General features: G+C 36.5%; 1 protein-coding gene across 1 annotated transcript in view; it reads left to right on the forward strand.

Moving 5' to 3' along the window:
- SCP2 (sterol carrier protein 2) overlaps positions 1–19,639 on the forward strand; it is a 126,845-nt gene that overhangs the window by 46,189 nt on the left and 61,017 nt on the right. The window contains exons 7-10 of the mRNA XM_058552445.1: positions 6,777–6,840; positions 11,685–11,771; positions 12,937–13,087; positions 14,483–14,630. Coding sequence (XP_058408428.1) covers positions 6,777–6,840; positions 11,685–11,771; positions 12,937–13,087; positions 14,483–14,630 — 450 coding nt within the window. The remainder of the gene's footprint in view (positions 1–6,776; positions 6,841–11,684; positions 11,772–12,936; positions 13,088–14,482; positions 14,631–19,639) is intronic.

Genomic DNA, 19,639 nt, shown 5'->3' on the forward strand with positions numbered 1-19,639 from the left:
CGTATCTCCAACACTTTACAAAAGTATCTCCACTTGGATATCTAATAGACATCTCAGATTTAACAGGTCTAAAACTGAAGTCCTAATTCTTTCCTTGAACTCTCCCCTTCCCCATCTGTTCTTCAGTAAACGATAACTCTATCTTTCTAGGACCTTTGGCCAAAAACCTTGGAGCCGTTCTTGATTCTACTTGCATTCGACATTTAATATATCAGCAAACCTTTTCACTCATTTCTCAGAATATCCACTTCTCACCATTTCCACCACTTCTACTGCAGTGTAAACCACCATAATTTCTCAACTGGATTATAGGCATCTCCTAACTGGTTTTTCTGCTTCTGCTTGTGTACTTCTACAGTCAGTTCTTTACGGCTAGCGCGATGCTTTTAAAATATAAGCCAGCTCATTTCACTCCTCTGCTCAAAACTCTCCATATGTTTTCATTACACTCAGATTGAAAACTATAGGTCTTATTATGGCCTACAAGCTTCTACATGATCTGATCCCCCACCCTCATTAGCTTTCTGACCTCATCTTTTACCATTTTTTCCTTTCACCACTCTACTCTAGCCACACTATCCTTTCTGTTCCTCACACACAGTAAACACATTCCTGCTTCAGGCAGGGCCTTAGCCTTTCTATTTCCACTTCTGGAATGCTCTACCCTAAGGTCTCATCAGTGCCAACTCCCTTATTTCCATCAGGTCTTTACTTAAATGTCATCTGCTTTCTTTCGTCACCCTCCTTCCCAGAACTCCCTCTCCTCTGTCTCCTGCTTTATTATTTTACATAGCACTTATAAAAATTTGGCATATATATTTTTTTTTATTTATTCACTATCTTCTCCAACCAGAATCGAAGTTCCACAAGGACACTGATTTTTGTTTGTTTTATTTCCTGCTCATTGACTGTTACCTAGAACAGTGCCTGGCACAAAGCTGGTACACTGTAATTAATTAATTAATCTTTGAAGAAAGATCATCCTTGACCATTCAAATTGAAGTAGATTCCTCCTGTTATTCTCTTTCACAGATAGCCCGCTATTGCTTTCCTTCATAGCACTTAGTGCTATTTATATTTGTATATTGATATATGTATACAGTGTGTGGTTTTGCTTGTTTAGTTTTTGCCTTCCTTATTAGTCTGTAAATTCCTTGGAAGCAGAAACCATACCTGTTTTGTTTACCTTCGATATATCCAGCCTTGTGCAGTACTTGGGATGTAATCTAGCCAGAAGAAAGGTTTTTTTTCCTTCTCCTCTATAGTCCCTAGCATATTTAAATACTCAATAAACATTTGCTGAATGAATGAATTTCCATACCTATGTTATCTTATTCAATTCTCACAACAATCCATTATGGGAGGTGTTGTTATCCCATTAAGTAAGATGCTGGCTTCAGGGGCTACGTATATATATAAGATCCTGAAGCCAGCATCTTAATATATATATTATATATAAATATATATATATTTTTTATTTTGTTGAAAAAGTATCCATCACTTTTTGTTTTTTTGAGTTTTTTTCTTTTCTTTCAGGAACAAGTATTGAATTTTGTCAAAGGCTTTTCCACCGTCTATAGAGTTAATTGCATTATGTCCCCCACTTAGATCTATTAATAGAATATTTTATTAATGGATTCCTGATATTGAACCAACTTTGCATATCTGGAATGAATGCCACTTGGTCATGATATATTGATTTTTTTAATGTGAAGTTAGATTCTGTCACTATTATTTTATTTAGTACTTTCAAATCAATATTTATAAGTGATATTCGTTTATAGTTTTCTTTTTTCCTTGTGTCTTTATTAAATTTAGGTGTTAATTTTATATTTGCTTTATGAAAAGAAATAGGAAGGCTTTCTTCACTTTTGATGCTCTGGAACAATTTATGGAGCTATGGGGACTACCTGATCTTTGTAAGTTTGGTAGAATTCCCTGTGAGACCATCTGGGCCTGGTTCTTTCTGTTTGGTGGGTAGTTGCTTGGTAATTATCTATTTCTTTATGTTTAAACATTCTATCTCCAATGGGGTCAATTTTGGTAGTCTGTATTTCTCTAGAAAATTATACATTTCATTTAGATTTTCAAATTTATTTGTATAGAAGTCTGAAAAGTAGTCTTAGAGTTTTAAACTTTGTTTCTGTTTCAGTGATATTTCCCTCTTATTATTTCTTGTTTTTGTGTTTATGCTGTCTCCCTTTTTTCTTCATTAAAGTAGGGTAGTAGTTTGTCTGTTATGTTAAATTTTTCAAAATAACAGAATTTTTTTTTTTTGCTGAGAAAGATTCCTCCTGAGCTAAAATCTGTGCCTGTCTTCCTCTATTTTGTATGTGGGTTGCCGCCACAGCGTGGCTGACAAGTGCTGTAGGTCTGCGCCCAGGATCTGAACCTATGAACCTGGGCCGCAGAAGCAGAGCATGGTGAACTCAACCACTACGCCATGGGGCTGGCCCCCAGAATAACAGGATTTTGATTGCTTATGTCTACTCTTTCTATTCTTTACCCAGTTGATTTCTGCTTTTATCTTCCTTGTGCTTTTTTTTGGTTTACTTTGTTGTTTTTCTAGTTGCTTGAGTTGGGAATTTAATTCATTTTCTTTCTTTTTAATAACAGTTTTATTGAGATATAATTCACATACCATAAAATTCACCCTTTTTAAGTGTACAATTCACTGATTTTTAATATATTCCCAGAGTTGTGCCACCATCACCACTATCTAATTTCAGAACATTATCATCATCTCAAAAGGAAACCCCATACCCATTAGCAGTCCTCCCCATTACCCTCTCCTCTCAGGCACCTGGCAACCACTAATCTGCTTTCTGTTTTTATGGATTTGCCTATTCTAAACATTTCATTTAAGGGGAATCATGCAATATGTGGCCTTTTGTGACTGGCTTCTTTAACTTAGCATAATGTTTCACAGTTCCTTCATGTCATAGCATGTATCAGGACTTCATTCCTTTTTATTGCTGAATAATATTTCATTTTATCATTCTTTCTTTCTTGTGTTTAGTGCTTTGTATTTTCCTGATTACTGCTTGAAACATACCACATTGATTCTGATATGTAATGTTTTCTGTATCATTTTTCAGAAGTTTTGTAATTTCCATTTGTATTTCCTTTTTTTTTTTTTTTTACTCAAGAGTTGTTTCATGGAAGTATAGTTTTAAGTTTCTGGGTAGATTATTCATTTTTCATTTTATTAATAATTTCTAGTTTTATTATATTGTGATTTGAGAGTGTTGTTTTTAGATTTGGGGGGATTCCTAGATCTATTCTGCTGTCTAATGTCTGTGTAGTAAAGTTCTATCTCTGAAGTGAATTTTTTGAAAAAGAGGTCTGTGTCCTTTGTTTCTTGTTTTTGGTCTTGCAGGACCCTAAAAACTTCCACTTTTGCTTCTTTTCTTTTTTGCGGTTCAGTTGCCAAAGGGTACCTTTCCCTTTTTTTTTCCTCCTAGAAGCTATGCCTTTCCAAGGTTACCGCCTTGAATCTCCTGTACTTTTTAGACTCTTCCCTGTAGTCATGCTTCGATCTATAGAAATATTTTTTTTAATATTTTCCCACTTGGTGGGGGGTCAGAGGGGCAATCCTTCTCCTCCTGGTGGTAGTTTTAGAGCAATTGTAGGCCTGCCACTAGCTCCCCTCTTCTCTCCTTTGCAGTTTTTTAGACTGCCCTTGTTCCCCCAAGGGCTTGCTCTGGGAACATGAGCGAGTGCTGGCTGAGATTTGGTCATTTTTTCCTTTTTCTTTTTTTCACTTGAACAGATAATTTGAAGTTTTTGGTTTTCTGTTGTCTAGTTATGCTGAGAGTATGGTTTTATGCAGTTTTATTTGTTCTTCTTGTTATTTTATATTGTTTTTAGAGGATATAGAGAGAGACAGATTTAGGCAGCCTCCATTGTCCTCAGCTACCTGGAAATCCTGTGTCTGGTATGTTTTTGAGCTTATATCTTTTCTTAAGTTTTACATTACTCAGAATAATTGGACAGTTTTCTAGTCTAAAATTTGAAGTATAAATGTACAGTATTTTAGTTAAAATGTTATTCTTCATCCAACATATTTTTAATGAATTGTAAAGGATTTTAAGTTGACATTTGAAATTGCTGTTTGTGAATGTGCACTAGAAATGAATACCTAAGAGTGTTTGTAGTAGCTTACATGCTGCTGAAGAATCAGCAGATTTTTGTGGCTTCGAAGTTTGATTCAAGGAGATTGAAATCTTTTTATACTAGGCATATCTTTTGAACAGCCAAAAATCTGAATTGGCAGTTCAGAATCAATAGTCAACAAGCCCTTCATCAGTGCCCAGCCTTAATAAATATATATCAAGTCCCTGGCAGAATATTTTTCAAAGTATTGCTGTCTTCTATAGATTAATTGGATCCCATGGTAAAGAAAAAAGAAGAAAAGACATCAACGCATTGAATATCACTTATGTCAGATACTATGCCAAATGCTTTTGTATAGTTTAGCTGACCCTCTTCCTACCAATCCATGCATGGATTGCTTGTAAATCTTCTAATAAGTGAAAATAAAGCATTTGTACTTTCTATGACAAGGAACTTGCCACAACTGAGGCCACTCACTCCACAATTTGGGTGATTCCAATTGTCACAGTGCTCTTTTTCATGTTGAACTCAAATCTTTCTCCCTATAGTTTCTGTCCGTGGTCTTGTTTCTTTCTTCTGAGACTCACAGAACAAGCCTCTTTCACCTGTAGCCCTACAAATATCTGAAGCCAGCCTGCCTGACCTTGTGCTTAATTTTTCTTCTTCTCTTTAACTGTTTCTCATTAGACTTGTTTCATGACCCACCATTACCAGTCTAATTGCTGTACTGTGATTGCACATAAGCTTTTCTGGTAGTTACATCACACTGTTAAATCATATTGAGCTTGTAGTTGAACAGAACCTCAGAACCTTTCTTATAGTTGCTGCTCTTTTTCCCAGGTTGTTTTGAGGGTCCAAGAATAGAACTGGGCATTTAATTAATTATGTTCTGATCCATCCCATTGATAAACTTTGTTGAAGTCTGTTTGGATCCAACATTATAGTAGTCCCTCCCGGCTTCAGGTTTGATAATTTTCTAATCCAATTTTTGGTAGAAATATTAACCAGAGCATGGCTGAGGTTAGAGGTTAGCACTGGAGTCTTTTCTCTAGGTTAATGCATTAATCAATGCCTGTCGTTTCCCAGTGTGTGTTCTGTGGGACAGTAAGCTCAAAAAATGCTCCATGATGTAGACCAGATAAGTTGGGAAATGGTTTCATAACACCTTTACATCTTTTTGGACAGTCATAATACACATGCAGTAGTAAAGGCTCTGAATGTCTTGTAAAGAAATCTGTTTAACTTTGTTTAATCCCGTATTATCTAAACTTATTTGACAAAAGAAACCTCATTTTTTTGGTAACACCAAAAAAACCCCAAACAACAAAAGAAAAAAACAAAACCCACCCTACTGTATTTCCTTATCTTGTCCCAAAAGATGTCTTGAAAAATTTAGTTAATTGTATTGCTGATATCTAGATACTATGTTTCATTTGATCTGTGAGTCAATTCAATCAAGAAAAGATATTAATCTGATGTGGCTCGTTCTTACTGAACCCATATTGCTGCCTCCTGATCACCACTCTTATTGATATGAGATCACCAGTGTAGATTGTACCTTCTTCTCTTTTTATTAGAATTAAGATAAGATTTGCTCAATTATGTGAATGTCATTTCTGCTCTGATGGTCATCCTTCTCGACAGAGAAGATAGAGGTAAAACAGCAGTGGAGACTCTCCACTTTACTGTGCCATCCAATAACATAACATTATCAGCTCCAATCAGTAAACTTTTTCCCTCCTTGGCCTTTCTAGCGCCAAAGGATTCAAAACCTATTTTATTCTGTTTTGTCTTTTTAAAAATAGTAAAAAAGATTTTTGAAAATTTTACTTCATTAAGGTGCTTGCTCTCCTTTCCCTGACACCATTCTTTAAACTTTCTGTTAAGGAATTTAAAAAGCATATGTATTTCTTGTTAGGCTGTAACTCTTCTAAAGACCCTTCTGCCTTATCATAAGGAAAGAGAAGAAGATCAGGCCCTGGAGGGTGTGAGTTATAAAATTCACTTAGTCCAAGGGCATTGGGATGTTTTGGCAGACTTCTTGAAGAATTGCTGGCAGTGCTTTCCTGCCTTACATCCACTGTAGTCCCAGGCTATATTTTCTGGTTTTTGAAATTGGACCCTAGTTATACTAGGTAGAATAGGCCAGTTTGAACTATTTTTATATCATATGCTTATTAGTTGATTCAGTTCATTAAATATACCCAAGTTTAGGGGGCCCGCCCGGTGGCATAGGGGTTAAGTTCACGTGCTCCGCTTCAGCGGCCTGGGGTTCTCAGGTTCGGATCCCTGGCGTGGACCAACGCACTGCTTGTCAAGCCATGCTGTAGCGGTGTCCCATATAAAGTAGAGGCAGATGGGCACGGATGTTAGCCCAGGGCCGATCTTCCTCAGCAAAAAGAGGAGGATTGGCAACGGATGTTAGCTCAGGGCTGGTCTTCCTCACACACACACACACACACACACACACACACACACACAAATATATGTATACCCAAGTTTAATTATAAAGAAATGTTTATGTGAGGGATCAGTGAAGTCTTCAATACTGATATCTATGCAAGGGAAAAAGTGGAAATATTTAGGACACTGAGTGCAGCATTTATTAATAAACAGCAGAAAAACATTAACCCGTTAAAAGATGTTTGCTTTCTCTACAGGAACAAAAGTTGAACACTTTGCAAAAATTGGATGGAAAAATCATAAGCATTCAGTTAATAACCCGTAAGTATTTCGGAGATATGAAATAGTGAAAATCTGGGTTATGCTGCTATGTAATATGCAACTTTATACTTGAAAAGCAAATGCAAGATCTCAAAGATATTAACTAGAATGTTCTATTATTTTTTTATGGAAGGCTTGTGCCCATGTAAACTTATTACTACTTTTCACTTTTAGTTTTTGGTCTGTTTACTTTTAGAATAGCATTTAAGCTAATGACTCTTTTAGGAAAGAACATGAATGGCTGGTGTTAAAAGATATAATTGGTCATACGTTGGGACTCTAGTGAATGAAATTTGTTGTAATAATTTTAGTTGGAGATAAGCAGTCACCATTGTAAGCCATTCCTTAAAACTTTTCTCAGTTTGTTTTGACCAATTTTTAAAATGCATATTAGTAGCCATTTTAATTACTTTATATAAAATTATTTGTGTTACTTTAGTAATGTGTTTTAATTATGTTAGTGTCATTAACTCTTATTCTGGTAGAATAATATGGTTATTTATATGTAAGTATAAAGTAAAATGACATCATGTGTATTACATGTTATTAATCTTTGAATCCCTAGTGCCTAGAATGCCTGGCTCGTAACATGTACTTAATGATTGCCGAATGAAATTGGTTTACTGGGAATTGAGTTAGTGCCACATAACTAGAATCTCTACAAAAGCACCATCACCAGGCAATAAAAGAATAATAGCTAACTTTATTGAATGACAATTCTGTGTCACTGTGCTAGGTACTTTTATGTACGTTTTCATTTAATCTTCTCAAGGACCCCATAAGGTAGATATTTTTATTCTTATTTTATAGATGAGGAAAATGAGGCTTACAGAAATTGGGTAGCTTGCTCAGAATCATTCTCAGTAGTGGCAAATAATGTTTATATTTTACCTCCTACTAGATTATAAACTCCTTGAGGGCAAGACCCATCTCTTATCTTTCTGTTCTTGATGCTTAGCACAGTGCCTGGAACATAATAGGTGTTCAGTAAATTGTTTCTGAACTACTCAACAAATTTTGCCATATTTAATAAACATAAAACCACGACAAGGAACATTTTATATCACAAGTGGATCATTACCGCCTGTTTCTAATACTTCATGTTACTGCTAGTTCTCCTCATTCTCCTAATTTTAAACTGACGTTTGAGTTCAGGGTATACCTAATTAACAAATAATATCTAATCTCATGCCCTAGATGTAAGGATATTTTATGAAAGACATGAGGGTATTGTGAAAGCTTTAGTGAATTCCCATTGCTTATATGATAAAATAGAAATTCCTTCATATGAGATAGTCAAACCTGTTATAATTTGGCCCCATTCTACTTTGCCAGCCCTATTTCCTACCAGTTCTCCGGCTGTTCTCAGTCTCTAGCTGAACCAGGTTACTTGGTTTTTCCCAAGTGTACTATACTGTACTTGCTTCTGTGTTTTTACTTATGCTGTTAGCTCTCCCTGGAATAGCCTTCTGCCTTTCTTTTGTTTGGTGAATATCTACTTCCCATCAAGTCCCAACCCAAATATCATTGCTTCTCTTAACACCTTTATAAAACTTCCTGGGCATAATTATTTTTTCTCATGAGCTTCATTGCCCTGTCTGTATACCTCTATTATAACACATCACGCTGTGTCATGCTTAGTTGTTTATAAGTCTTCTCTGATGATGATGATCCTTGACCAGAGATTATGTCTCATTTTCTATCTTTAGCAGAGTATCAGAACGTGGTATATGTCCAATGAAACTTTGCTGTTACTGAGTAGTAGAATTAGGATGAGCAGTCTTAAGCCCATAAAGATGATCTAGAGCTGATTTCTTTGTCTTTAGAACTTGGAGAACCATTAAAAACCTTGTGATTTCCTGAAACTAGTAAAGAACTGTACTAGCATATTGAGGAATTGACAGCACTACAGTTTCCTGGCATTGAGGCTCCAAAGAGCAGCTCTTAACTTTCCCCAGAGAATCAAAGCTTCCCAGTCTTGCTCTTACTTAACTCCATGCCTAACCTGGCATTCTTTTATCCACTCATTAAACATTCTTCTGAAGAAATTTCTTTCACTTAATAAATATGTATTCAGTAGCCTATTATGTGCAAGACACTGCTTTAGCTGCTAGTGATACAGCAGTGAATAAGACAGATAAGTTCCTTGCCCCCATGGATCTTGCATTACATATTATAAGTTCTCAGTTATGTTGAGTAGGCAAATGTTATTTCTGGATGTCAGCTTCATCACTTAAAACTCTTTGAAACAGCCAAGAATAGCCTTCTAAGTTTGGCGCAGATATTTCAGATGCTAACTTCTTGTACTAGGTTTTGCTTGTTTAGTGAAGAAAGAGAATTATGTGTTTGTTGACCAGTCATTAGAGATACCCTATTACATATTTCTAAGAAGGTTGAATTAAGAAGCTATTCTCAAGTGTTTCCTCACAAATTATAAGAATTAGAAGTGGTGAGAATCTGTGATAAGTAGTATAGGATTAGGGATAGCTCGTGCCACGTGAGCCTTCAGACCTGTATCTATAACTTTCTTCTAGTTGTTTCCAGTTAGATATCCACAGATGTCTCTTGAGTCAACATGTCCATACAGAATTTATCATTTCCCCGAACTTTGTTTTTCCTTCAGCATTCTCCATCTTGTGAATGACAGCAGCATATACCCAATTATCCAAGATAGAAAACTAGAAGTCATTCTTGACTCTGCCTTCTTCCTCAATATCCCATATGAGGAGTTGCGAATGAGTTGGGGCTGAACCGAATCCTAGTAATGGTGCCTCCTTACTATCTTTTGAATTCATTTCTTCTCTCCATCTTTCACTTCCAGTTCCCTACTTCAGGCCCTTATCATTTCTTGCCTTAACTATTGCCCCAACTCTTAGTTGGTTTATTTGCTTTTGGTAATGCCTTTTTACTATCACTTTTCCATACCACAACCTTCTTGCTGAAATACAAATCTGATTATGTCACTCCCCAGCTTAATATCCTTTAGTAGTTCCTCATTATTTTCAGTATAAAATGTAAACACCATATACTTGCCTTTCATGATCTGATCCTTGTTCATTTCTCCTGCTCCATCCTCTTCACCTTGCCTCCATATTCCCTCCCAAACTTCATGCCCTAACTTCAATAACTATTTGACTTCAAGAGGCTTTGCATATGCTGATCCTTGTGCCAGAATTCTCTATCTCCTACTTCCTCTTATTTGCCTAACCTCAGAGAAGCTCCCTCTGATAACTGGGTTTGATGCACATCCTGTGTGCTCTCACGGCAACCTGCATAACATTTCTATCATGGCATTTATCACATTGTATTAGAATGGTGTGTTTGTTTGCCATGGATTCAGACTGAGTTCCTTGAGGGTAAGAGACTCATTCCATGTCTCCAGTGCCTAGCACAGGATCTGACACAAATAAAGTGTTTTTTGAAAGTTGGTGACGGTCAAAGTTAACTTTAGAAGCAAAGGTGCAAACACTAGTATGCCGATCTAAGTTACAAGGGCTTTATTTGTAAACGTTTGAATTGCTTGTTAATTTCCACACCAGTTGAAGTTTGCTTCTAGATACTCCCTTGTGGTGTCTTTTGTTGCTGCTATTTTCTCCAGAGCAATTCCTGAAACCATCTGATTATATTGTTAGAGGAGCCAAAGGGGGATAAAAATAAGTGTCTTCTTTGCAGTGATCAAAAAGGAAATGAGTTTTGAAGAATGGAGTTAATTTATTTCAGATTTTGTACATTTATTTAAGAACTCCATTAGCCTTCATTAAGTGTAGTTGCATAATATCGTCACCACAAAAGTTGGCTGAATTGCAATTCATTTAATTTTGCTTTTGAGGAACTAGTATTTTATAATTTTCCAGGAAACAAAAAAGGTATTCTAGTTTAACTTCCAACTGGTCTGACACCAGCTGGGTATACTGCAATTCAATTCTGGCACTAACCACCTGTAATGCACATCCCCAAATTAAGGACTTAATCCTCCATAAGACTGCCTTCACTTCAGATGCTAGCTGCAAGTAGGGTCCTCGGGTCACCTACACTTCTGACCAACTGGCTATAAATTCAGAAGTTCCCATGACTCTTTCAGGTTTGCTAATTTACTAGAATGCCTCACAAAACTTGGGAAAGTGCTGTATTTATGATTACAGTGTTATTATAAAGGATAACAATTCAGGAACAGCCAAATGAAGAGGGCATAGGGTGTGGTCTGGGAGGGTTCCTAATGCAGAGCTTCCCTGCCCTTTCCCTGTGGAATCAGAGCACATGACCCTCCTGGCATAGGAAGGTGCTCACCAACCAGGAAACTGCACCAAGCTTCAGTGTCCACAGTTTTTATTGGGGCTTCATCATGCAGGCATACTTGATTAAATCATTGGCCACGTGATTGAACTCAATCTCCAGGCCCTCCCTTCTTCTCCCTAGGGGTGAAACTGGCTCAGAAGTCCCAACCCTCTATTCATGTGGTCTGTCTTTCTGGTGACCAGCCTCCTATCTCCCCTCCCTGCCCCACTCCCCCCAACAAGGGGCCCACCATGAGTCACCTTGTTAGCATAACAAAGACACTCTTATCACTCAGGAAATTCCAAGGGTTTTAGAAGCTCCGTGCCAGGAACCCAGAACAAAGATCAGACAAATTTTTTATTATACAACATATGGTATTTTGGAGTTAGGATTTTTAAAAAATTCAATTCAAACAACTTATTTGTTAAAGATTGAAACTGTTCCTAAAAGTCTTTTGGTTGTGAAAAAATATTTACATATTATTCTCTCTTTAACTTCTGGACCAGAAAATCTTCAACAAAAATTGTAATTGCTACCTCACATTCTGTAACTACTTATTTTGTATTTAGGTATTCCCAGTTCCAAGAGGAATACAGTTTAGATGAAGTGATGACATCTCGAAAAGTTGTTGATTTTTTGACTATCTTACAGTGTTGGTAAGAAAAGCATATTTTAATATCTACTAGAAAGAAGTAACTGCTGCCTTCTCCCTAACCCCCTTTGGGTAAACTGTAGGCTCTGTATCTGGGTATATCCTGTATCTGCTTTTATAGAACTCCTACCAGTGTAGTCCTCACTCTGGAGTGAGTACCCTTATTTCCTATTCCTGCTTAGAGACAGACTGTCTTTTCTCTTGGAAAATTATATATTTTATTTCCTTCTCTCATGACTTCTACCTGTTTTGTTTTAATTGTGTTTGTTCATTTAAATGTGGCTTAGGAGGCCCGTGGAGTCCAAAGCTTTTTCCCTTAAGCATTTTGTTTTCTCTGCTGTATACTTCTGCTGTAGGAAATTTTACTTATAGTAGCTAAGAGTAACTGTAAAAGAAGAAAAAAATTATAGCTCTATTAATGATAATAGTTGCATCTTGAAAATTGCTTGACAATATCTGTCCTCCAAAAGATTGAGTTAGTATTGCATAGCCGCTGCCTGTGCCTCGTTACCACCTGGCTGTGCCCTGGAGATGCTGGCTGGGATGCAAGTGAACAGTGGTGTCAGCTTTTATCTGTTGCAGTATGAGAATGTCTGCCCAGTAATAAAGTCCAGCTAAACTCACAGAAGGCTTCTTGTATTTGCCATCTTCCTTCACAGCTTGCTCTAAGGAAAAGATCTATTTTGAGGCGATCTTAAGAGTCTTAACCAAACCAGGGACTTGCTGGTATCTCCTATTCCATCCTTTCTCAGTTTCCAAAAGGATCCCAAGACTGATTATTTGGGAGATAGCAAAGTTGGAGCCAGTTAGGCCTATAGCAGAATCTTTATTGTACTAGGATAGAATAACCTTCTGGACTCTTAGAAGTTACCGGGAGATTTTATGCATCTGTGTTTATGCAGAGGCAAATCTGGGATTCTTTACAATAAGAACTTTTTTTGAGAGACTCTTAAAGACCAAGCAGTGACTGACAGCACTTAAGTTCTTGATAGAGGATCAGTCCTCAGGTGGGAATCATGTATAATTTTTAACTGTAGATTTCCCAGAGAAGACAGTCCAGTGACCAGCAAGCATACTCAGCCTTTCTTCCCACGTAGAAAGAACTCCTAGTCTGAAGTCCTAGGATTGAGGTGGAGCGGGTGTAAATAATTATTTTTACCTCCTCTTAGTCCCACTTCAGATGGTGCTGCAGCGGCAGTTTTGGCTAGTGAAGCATTTGTATGGAAGTATGGCCTGAAATCCAAAGCTGTGGAAATATTGGCACAGGAGATGGTGACTGATTTGCCAAGCTCATTTGAAGAAAAAAGCGTTATTAAAATGGTGTGTCTGAGATTCTGTTTTATTAATCAATTTTGAGGGGTTTCTGTTTAAAAATTTCAAGGTGACATGTTGTCATCAGCTCTAGAAGTTATTTACTTTAAAAATATCAGTCTAGGAAATTTAATATTATAACGTCCTTAAGAATCTGTTAAGGGAAAATAACTGATGAGAACATAACGCTTCTTTTTGTGTGTGTGTGTGTGAGGAAGATCAGCCCTGAGCTAACATCCGATGCCAATCCTCCTCTTTTTTTGCTGAGGAAGATCGGCCCTGGGCTAACATCTGTGCCCATCTTCCTCTCCTTTATATGGGACGCCGCCACAGCATGGCTTGAACAGTGGTGCATTGGTGTGTGCTCAGGATCCGAACCTGCGAACCCCGGGCCAAAGCGGAGCGCGTGCACTTACCCGTTGCACCACCGGACCAGCCCCTAATGCTTCTTATCGTAGAGCCATGCATACACTTTTAACTAACTAGACATGCTATTTTTTTTGTTTGTTTTTGAATTGACTAAATGTGCCCAGAACTTCAGTCTTATAGAGTTAAGGGAAAAACAAGGATGTTGTCAGGAAACTTTCTTGACCCTTAGCACTTTAAAAATCCTAATTGAAGGTTGACTACAAAATGGAGGAAGTAAAAAATATGAGAATTCAGACCTAGAGTTAGTTGCATATTTGAAGATAATACGTATATATAAAAATATGTATATATACATATACACACATACAAACAAGCATATGGTAAATTACAGTTTACAAAATTATTTTACAACAATGCTTTGAATTTGAAATATATAACTTGCCAAAGATCACAAGCTAGGGTATGGCAGAAGTGGAAATTATACTCAGGTTTTCTGATTACAGTACATTTTGCATTACACCACAATTTTATTCCTCGGAAAAAAGTTGAGTTTGCATGTTATTATCTGAGACCAAAGGGGTGTTAAGAGCATGGATTTTGGAAAAATGGTTTGAATCCTATATGATCTTCTAAAAGAAAATTGTTTATTTTCATATAGAAATTCCCCCATATTTTTCAGTGTATCTGAATCATAATGATCTGTTGATAAATCTCTTCAACCTGTCTATCACAACTAAACATTGTGGTTTGATAGAGTTTTTGTAACTTAGCATAAGATATGGCCTTAGGAATTGCAAGTCCTTTTTATGTATCTTTTTAAAATTCTGTCCTTCGTAGTACAAAATTTAATATGTACATTCTCCTGCCTGGATATTTTTTATTTGAACTTTCTGTGTAGTACAGAATCAACTGAGATTTCAGTATACGTGGTCAGTTCTCAGCTGTTAAGGTTATACATATTAATCTCTTATAATCCTTGTATGAAAGACCCAGTTTTGATGCTGTTAATTTATTTATATATGGTTTTGGTTTTAGGTTGGCTTTGATATGAGTAAAGAAGCTGCCAGAAAGTGCTATGAGAAATCTGGCCTGAGACCAAGTGATATTGATGTAATAGAACTTCACGATTGCTTTTCTGTCAATGAACTCCTTACTTATGAAGCACTGGGACTCTGTCCAGAAGGTAATATTTTTGATGAGATGCAGATTAACTTATTAAATTTCACTGAGAAAATTTCATTTTCACCATTAAACAAAAGAATTCACTAATTGCCTTTCTCTCTGTGTTGGCTCTGCCAGGCTGTGTGCAAAGTGAATATAAGCTATCTCAATACTAGACATTTTAGAATGTGTAGTCTTGGACAGTACCAACACTGAGATAACAGAGTATACAAATAATTCATATTATGGAAATCAGGGGCACTTATAATGTACTGTTAAGTGAAAAAAAGGGATAAAAAATTATGTATGTAATTCTAGCTATTTTAAATTGTGTTTGAATAAAGACTTGCAGAAAGGAAAATGGAAAAACTAGTTGGTGGGATCAGGAGGATTTTTTTTTTCCTTTTCATTTCTGAAGTACCATTTGCCATTACTACCAGCAGTGTACGACATTTTAGTTGCTTCACATCATCGCCAACATTTGATATGATCAGTTTTTAAAATTTTAGCCATTCAAAAGAGTGTGTAGTGATGTCTTAGTTTTCCTTTGTATACCCCTGATGAGTAAGGATGTAGAGCATCTTTTCATGTGCTTATTGGGCATTCACATATCTTCTTTTGTGAAGTATCTGTTCAGGTCTTTTGCCCTTTGATTATTGGGTTACTTTTCTTCTTTATTGTTGTAAAAAGTTTTTATATATATATTCTGGATACTTTGTAACTTCTCCTACATGTGTATACTGTGAACATTTTCTCCCAGTCTGTGGCTTGCCTTTTTGTTTTATTAATAGTGTCTTTTGAAAAACAAAAATTTTAAAATTTTGATGAAGTACAAATTATCAATTTTTTTATGGTTCATGCTTTTTGTGTTCTAAGAAACTTCTGCCTACCCTAAGGTCATAAAGATTTTCTTCCATTTTTATTCTAGGAGTTTATAGTTTTAGATTTTACATATAAGTATGTGATCCATTTTGAGTCAGTTTTTGTGTATGGTGTAAGATGAAGGTGGATAATAATCTTTTTTTCCTATACACATATCCAGCACCATTTGTTGAAAAGACTTTTCTTTCTCCATTGAACTGCCTTGGCACCTTTCTCAAAAATCAGTTGCCCATATATGTGAGGGTCCATTGTTGCACTCTGTTCTTTTCCATTGATCTACATGTTTATCTGTTCACTAATACCAAATTATCTTGGCTACTGTACTTATTATGCTATATTGTACTATACTATAGTGTATAGAAAGTCTTGAAATCAGCTAAGGTAAGTTCTCTAACTTTGTTCTTTTTAAAAATCATTTTGGTTATTTTAGGTTTTTTGCATCTTCATGTACATATTAAAATTAGTTTGTCAATTAAAAATAAGCACATGCTGGAATTTTCATTGGGATTTCATTGAATCTGTAGATCCATGTAGAGAGAATTGTCATCTTAATGTTCAATCTTCCAATTCATTAGATGGTGCATGTTTCCATTTATTTAGCGCTCCTTTAACTTCTATCAGAATGTTTGTAGTTTTCAGTATAGGTCTTAGATGTCTTTTGTTAGATTTATTCCTAGATATTTTGTGTTTTTTGGCATAAATTTTTTTTCCTTCATTTTCCAATTGTTTGCTGATAGTGTATAAGAATACAGTTGATTAAAAAAAATTGTATCCTGTGACTTTGCTAAATTCATTTATTAATTCTAGTAGTAGTTTTGCAGATAATGAGGGATTTTCTGTATAAACAGTCGTATCATCTGCCAATTACAGTTTTACTTCTTTCTTTCTGATTTTTTGCTTTTTATTTATTTTTTGCCTTATTGCAATGACTGTGAGCTCTAGTACCCTATTGAATAGAAGTGATGAAAGTGGGCATGATTATCTTGTTCCTGATCTCAGGGGATGCAGTTTAATCCCCTAATTAAATTAAACTTTAATTAAGTATTATGTTAGCTGTAGGTTTTTTGTTGATGCCATTTATCATGTTGAGAAAGTTCTCTAGTATTACTAGTTTGCTGAGAGTTTTTTTTTTTATTATGAAGGGGTGTTGAATTTTTTAAAATTCTTCTGCATCTATTAAAATGATCGTATGGATTTTTTCCTTTATTCTGTTGACATGGGGAATTACATTGATTGATTTTGAATGTTAAACCAACCTTGTATTTCTGAGATTAACCCTACTTGGTCATGGTATATTATCCTTTTAATATATTGTTAGAGTCAATTTGCTAGCATTTTGTTAATGATTTTTGCTTATATATTCATGAAGGATATTTGTCTGTAGTTTTCTTCTTTTCCTGGTTTTGGCATTGGAGTTATACTGGTCTCATAAAACAAATTGGGCAGTGGTCATTCATTCTCTATTTTCTGAAAAAGTTTGTGTAAGATTAGTGTTAGTTCTTCCTTGACTGTGTCATAAAATGTACCAGTGTAACCAAGTGGCTTTAAGTTTTCTTTTGGGGAAAGTTTTTGAGAAATTAAAATTTATTAATAGATATAGGACTGTTTAGATTTTCTATTTCTTCCTGTGTCTATCAATTTTGATAAGTTATCTTTGTCAAGGAACGTGTCCATTTCGTTTGTCAAATTTGTTGGATGAAGTTATTCAAAGTACACCTTTGTGCAGTGGCTTCTCTTAAGTTTTAATTTCCTCCATAATCTCCCTGCTTTTGTTTACTTTTTAGAGTCCTCAGGTAGTTGTGTTTTTGTATTTTATCCAGTGTTTTCAGTTGTAATCAGTGAGAAAGAGGGGCTGTATTGAATATATGCTGCCTTAGCAGAACTGGAACCCATTTTCAAGGTTTTAAATATCATGTATGTGGTGATTAACTTCAAATTTATATCCCTAGGTTAAACTGCTTCTCTGATCTCTAGATTCATATATCCAGCTGCCCTACTTTCCAGTTTGTTTGTTTGTGTTTTTTGGATGTCTCATTAGCATCTCCACACTAGGTCCAAATTAAATTCCTGATCTTTCCCAAACTTCCTCCTTCCTCAGTCTCCCCCATCCTCCAGTTACTGAAACTGGAAGCTGTAGAATTATTCTTGATTCCTCTCTTTCTCTCACAGGCCCCATTGAATCCATCTCTAAATCCTATTGGCTATGGACTCTCCCTTCAAAATATATCCAGAATATGACCACATCTTACTTTTTATCACTACCAGCCTAGTCCAGACCACCATCCTTCTCATTTACGTTATTGTAGAAGTCTCGTAACTGGTCCCCTTGTTTCTGCCTTGTCTCCTTACAGCCTGTTCTCTATGCTGAAGCTTTAATGATCTTGTTAAAAGCAAACAGCAGATCAGTGTTATTCCTCTCTTCATCTCATTCAAATTAAAAGCCAAATGTGATCTGTCCTCTTTACTCCCCACTCCCATCCCTCTGATTTCTCCTACTTCCTTCTGACTCTTACTTTGCTGCAGCTGCGCTGGCCTCCTTCAAACACTCTAGGCTTGCTCCTAGCTCGGGGCCTTTGTTCCAAATATCTGTATGATTCGCTCCCTCAGTCCCCTTAGGTCTTTGACCAAGTGTCACCTTCTCAGTGGAACCCTTCTCCGATTACTTTGTTTAAAATGTAAACTTCTGGGGCCAGCCCAGTGGTGTAGTGGTTAAGTTCCTGTGCTCTGCTTTGGCGGCCCGGGGTTCACAGGTTCGGATCCCGGGCACAGAGTGACGCACTGCTTGTCAACCTATGCTGTGGCAGTGTCCCATATAAAGTAGAGGAAGATGGGCACAGATGTTAGCCCAGGGCCAGTCTTCCTCAGCAAAAAGAGGAGGATTGGCATCAGATGTTATCTCAGGGCTAATCTTCCTCAAAATAAATAAATAAATAATAAAAAAAATAAAATGTAAACTTCTCACCTCTGTCGTCCTTGTCCCAACACTTCCTATACCCCTTTTCCTGCCTTCTTTTTCCATGATACTTATCACCACTCATCACATATTATATATTTTACTTATCTTACATATTGTCTGTCTCTTCCTCACGCATCTCCCCATGATAAATTAAACTCTATGAGAACAGGGATATTTGTCTGTTTCATTCACTGTGGTGTCCTCAATTTTCCAGGGCAGTTTTGGGCGTATAATAGGCATCATAATTGCTTTCTAAAAGTGTTCACATTTATTTTTCTATCTGTGGTATTTGAGAGTGGTTGTTTACAGTACTTTCATCTCTGGATCATTTATAGTTGATGAGTTTAAGATAACTTCCTTGTGGAATCTTTTGATATTTCATAGGATTGTATATATTATGGAAAAACCATGCAGTAAGTTATTTACTTCTTGGGGTTGGTTTGTGTTCAGTCTGCTGTTATTGGGTACAGTAACAATTTTAGCAGTTTTGAAAGCAGTAATAGCAGGTAGAATACCTGTTGGGATGAGAGGCTTGTATCAGGTGCTGTGCCAGAAACATACCAAAAAATAAAACAATGCCTCAATGGAAGTTTTTTTTTTCTTTTTTACTTTTTTATTTTATTGAAGTCATATTAGCTTTTATTTATTTATTTTTTGTGAGGAAGATCGGCCCTGAGCTAACATCTGCCAATCCTCCTCTTTTTGCTGAGGAAGACTGCCCCTTGGCTAACATCCGTGCCCATCTTCCTCCACTTTATATGGGACACCGCCACAGCATGGCTTGCCAAGCGGTGCGTCAGTGCGCACCCGGGATCCGAACCGGCAAACCCCGGGCCGCCTCAGCGGAGCGTGCGCATTTAACCGCTTGTGCCACCGGGCCGGTCCCTTGGCTTTTAACATTGTGTAAATTTCAGGTGTACATTATTATATTTAAGTTTCTGTATAGATTGCATTATTGCTAGTTTTTATCTGTCACCATATACACGTGCCCCTTTACCTCTTTTGCCCTCCGCCACCCCCTTTTCCTCTAGTAATCATTAATCTGTTCTCCTTATCTATGTGGTTGTTTATCTTCCACATATGAGTGAAATCATATGGTATTTGTCTTTCTCTGTCTGGCTTATTTCGCTTAGCATAATACCCTCAAGGTCTATCCATGTTGTCGCAAATAGCATGATTTTGTCTTTTTTTAT

The sequence above is a fragment of the Diceros bicornis genome, chromosome 13 (assembly GCF_020826845.1).
Source record: "Diceros bicornis minor isolate mBicDic1 chromosome 13, mDicBic1.mat.cur, whole genome shotgun sequence".
In the NCBI taxonomy this organism is placed as follows: domain Eukaryota; kingdom Metazoa; phylum Chordata; class Mammalia; order Perissodactyla; family Rhinocerotidae; genus Diceros; species Diceros bicornis.